Here is a 4,349-nt window from a genome sequence, read left to right on the forward strand (position 1 = left end):
TTGTTAATTGTTTGGGGCATTATTGTACCATGTACCACCTCTGCAGAAATACATAATTAATACCCAGACCCTTAGTTTGACTATTTATTGCTTGCAAAGGGAGAGTGTGCATAATTAGCTAAAATTCTTCAAAATCAAGGACTGGAGATCTTTTTTTTTTTTTTTTTTTGAGACAGAGTCTTGCTCTGTTGCCCGGGCTAGAGTGCCATGGCATCAGCCTAGCTCACAGCAACCTCATACTCCTGGGCTCAAGCGATCCTTCTGCCTCAGCCTCCCAAATAGCTGGGACTACAGGCATGCGCCACCATGCCCAGCTAATTTATATATATACATATATATATATGTATATATATATATATTTAGTTGTCCAGATCATTTCTTTCTATTTTTTAGTAGAGACGGGGTCTCGCTCTTGCTCAGGCTGGTCTCGAACTCCTGACCTTGAGCGATCCACCCACCTCGGCCTCCCAGAGTGTTGGGATTACAAGCGTGAACCACCGCGCCCGGCCTGGAGATCATTTTTAATGAGTTCATCCTATACATTTTTAAACCTAAATTGTTTGTCTTTAAATTCCTGAAATCATGTTTGTTTACCACCCTCAATGAGACACAGTGACCATGATTCGAACTAGCTGTGGACCCTAGAGGAAAGCTGTGGTTCAGTTACATAAATGAAGATGAAGATGATGAGGACAAGGACAATGACTTAATATTAACACCTAATATTTACTGTGAGCTATTATGTGTTAGGCCCTGTGCTAACAGCTTGACTCAATCATCTCATTTTTCGTAGCAATCACATGATGATATATGACAGTTTTGCCTCCCATTTGCAGGTGAGGAAACTGAAACTTGAGGTTTCATTCCTTTTAATTCTAAGAATAGAAGGCAACAGGTAAGCTGAGATCTGTATATCCGCAGTGTCTCTGTTTTCTTCTTTTTCTATAATTTAGGGATCACATGAGCGAGGTTACCCAAGGCCATTTAGGTTATGAAGTGGCAGGCGGAGTTCAAACCTGAGTCGTCTCCTCTGTGCTTCAAACCGGAAACTACCGATTACAGCATATCCCTGCAACATAAAAAAGACCTTCCGCTGTGATGTTCCCTTCTCCCCATGCTCCGAGTCTTCAGTGATGAGTTTCCACCAATCCTCAGGTAATCAAGGTCCAAAACTGGTGGGCGGCTTTTATTTAAAACCATTCTGAGACTGCACGTTTTAAACATGGAAGTCTCCCTTTTCCTTCTCATAAATACTGGCATTATCACCATCTTCTCTCATCCTCTTCATACTTCAACAGGACAGATTTAAGCAGAAAGTCACCTCCCACAATCTCTTATTTTGTCTTTATTTTGTTTTCTAAAAAATATTATGGCGCGCCCTTATGTGAAAACAGGAGACACTGTCTCTTTATTTAAGTCTTTCGAGAAAGTACAAGGACCGGATGGATTTGATGCCATTTTATTTTGTAGGAGGAAAGGACATGTTGCTATTACTCTGTGATGAATCGACTGATAAAATCTAGATAGAGCCAGATCTATATTTTTGTTAACATTTTTATTGCTACGTGCTCCCAATACAACAAACAGCATCAGTAGTGTACACTTTGATAAAAAGGAATTTTTAGCTTAGTAGAAAAGAAAGCTCAAAGGTCAGAAGTAGAACGAACATATACATCTTTACTGGAGGTGTACGTGTGTGACCATCTTTCTCTGTACTTCCCTGTGGACCAGACGCATGCACACGCAAGTAAACTAGAGAGAATTTTATTCTAGGGAAGTTTTTAGGAAAAAAAAAAAAAAGACTTCTACTTAAGGCTCAGGGATTGTTTTACTATCTGGAATTAACCCAATTCATTTGACCTTCAAAATTCTCGCACAAAGTAGCAGCGATTCTTTAGAGGTATAGAGTCAATAGTTTAAAAGCTGTTGGTTTACGATGGTTAAAATGCAAACTTTCTTGTATATTCTGCGCTTTGAGAGGTTAACATATCTACATTTTAGTTTGCATAGCATATCTTTAGACAGCTCAGGTATTGCCCTCAAAAACATTATGCTGATAACATTTATCTTTCTTTTCCCTTTTTACTTATGATTCATGAAGGACTTATCTCTTTCACATACTTTTAAGAGTGTTTCTAATTCACTATTTCATTAAACAGCTAGCTGAGTCCATACAATTTTATGTTTCCTTGAGGGAGAACAAGTCATCAACTTAATATCAACTACTTTAAAAATGCAAAATGTTTTAATAACATCAAATGTGTTCAATTTTAGCTCTTTGAGTTGGCTGTGGTAGTTTGTTTAAATTTCTCCTCTATGCACAGAACAAAGCATGCATCTATAATTATGTCTCTCTAGTTTACCAAAATATGTCATTGCTATTAGTGTAAATATTTAGTACATAAAAATACTATCGAGGAAAAAAAATCAACTTTTAATAAATATCTTCGGTTCTGAATTCTATATACAAGTACTTTACATCTACTCCCTGGAGAGAGCATTTCTGGCTTTGCTGTGAGCAAGGTGATCACTGATATAAATTACTAGCACGTTATTGCAGTCAGATGCATTGTGGTTGTGAACATTTGAATATGAACCATGTGGAAAATAAATATCTCAACCATTGACAAATGCTTTCTCGATCCTGCCTCCAAAACCCCAAAGCCCTATTATACTCGAATTTTAATCTAGACTGATATTTTTCTCAGCTACCAACATACAAACGAGTCATTCCAAAACATTTTTCTTTGTGATTATTACAGTACATTCAGTATAACTGTTTGTATACATCAACAATGGTACAATTAAAAAAAAAATACAACACAAGAACATAGAGCACCTCACTGGCGCCTATGAGATCCTGGTAAAAGGGTTTTAGTTTTGTCTTGCACGGGTTCATTAACTGTTCTCTGTTCCCTGTGACCACAAGAATACTAGGACACTAATCCTCTTCTTTTTAATTATAATACCAGAAGGCAATAGGTAAGCTGAAATCTGTGTATCTGCAGCTTCTCTAGTTTTTTCTTTATCTATAATTTGGGTATCACATTGTTGATTCAACAAAACCATACAACAAAACCCTTTGTATTGTCAGTAGCTGTGATTCTAACTTCTCCTTTGTAATATTCTGCTTTGAAAGTCAACCTATAGCATGTCAAATAAGGCAATACTCAATGACAGGCACCTAGAACATCCAGAAATGTAATATAGTAAACAATCATTTGAGAACACATCTCTTAAAATAATACTGATTTCTGCAATATACAGTATTTACACAACAGCTGCAAATTTGCTCATACAATATTTCTAATATAGATAAATAGGAATACAAGTCTAAGAATTCTTTGCTCCGTTTCCAAAATTTCTTGTTAAAGTGTAAACCATTGGTATCTCTTTTTTATTTTTACTGTAATTTTTTTAAAACAAACGAACAAAAAAAATCAGCTGATATGCACAATTGGTTCCAGTCCCTTTTCTGCTTCAGAGAGTGACCGACACACTTAGCAACTTATTTTTCTCCTGTTGATAATCTTTGGTGCTTTCTTCCAATGAATTCTGGTAAAAGAGTCAATGCAGAACGACGGGAGGATGAAAGCAACTAGAAAGTGAACCAGCACTTTTTTTCCCACTTACAGATAAAATGAGTTGATGATCTACGGAGATTTCCACTTTAAACAAGCGTATGCACCACGGGGAGAGGGAGCTTGTTCAGGTTCCCCTCTGATTTCCAGGCTTTGGAGTTCACTTTCTCATCTTTCTAAAGCAGATGATCTTACTGGATGTCTCTTGTCAACCATCTTTTCATCTTTCTTTGAGGTTCTTGCCTGAGAAGCAGCACCTATGGCATCGCTGACTGCAAGGAAGGAAGCAGCAGCCATTTGTGAAGCTGAGTTGAGGTGGCCACTCTTGGTGGGTGGAGGGGATGGCGCTGAGACCAGCCTCACAGTCCTACTTCCTGCTTGCCGAGCTCTCCTCTGGGGTAAGTTAGCACCATTGGGTTTACTGTCTGGCCTGAAAGCAGCATATGCATTTGGACCTCCCAGGGAAGAGATGCTACTCAAAGATTTCTTTTCAGCAGGGGCCTCTGGATGATAAGGGACCAAAGATGTAGGCATCACGAGAGATCTAGGGAGGTCACTAGGGTTAAAGATAACATCATCGTGCACTTCGGCAGCTTCTAGGAGGTAGGGCGGTGGCAGGGTGCTACTGCGCTTGCTACATGACTCACAACATAACTTGTTATAACCTGGGATGGAGCAGTATCGTGCCAGCACCTCCATTTGACAGAATATGGACTTGTCTCCCAAGCATGGTTCATCTGCAAACGTTAAAGGAAAACAAAGTAATAC

General features: G+C 38.6%; 1 protein-coding gene across 1 annotated transcript in view; it reads right to left on the reverse strand.

The window, feature by feature from the left end:
* Positions 1-3,749: 3,749 nt before the first annotated feature.
* Positions 3,750-4,349, reverse strand: part of ADAMTS3 (ADAM metallopeptidase with thrombospondin type 1 motif, 3) — a 334,233-nt gene continuing 333,633 nt past the window's right edge. The window contains exon 22 of the mRNA XM_012659836.1: positions 3,750-4,318. Within this exon, the coding sequence (XP_012515290.1) occupies positions 3,750-4,318 (569 nt within the window). The remainder of the gene's footprint in view (positions 4,319-4,349) is intronic.

This window comes from Propithecus coquereli, unplaced genomic scaffold (assembly GCF_000956105.1).
Source record: "Propithecus coquereli isolate 6110/MARCELLA unplaced genomic scaffold, Pcoq_1.0 Scaffold64, whole genome shotgun sequence".
In the NCBI taxonomy this organism is placed as follows: Eukaryota; Metazoa; Chordata; class Mammalia; order Primates; family Indriidae; genus Propithecus; species Propithecus coquereli.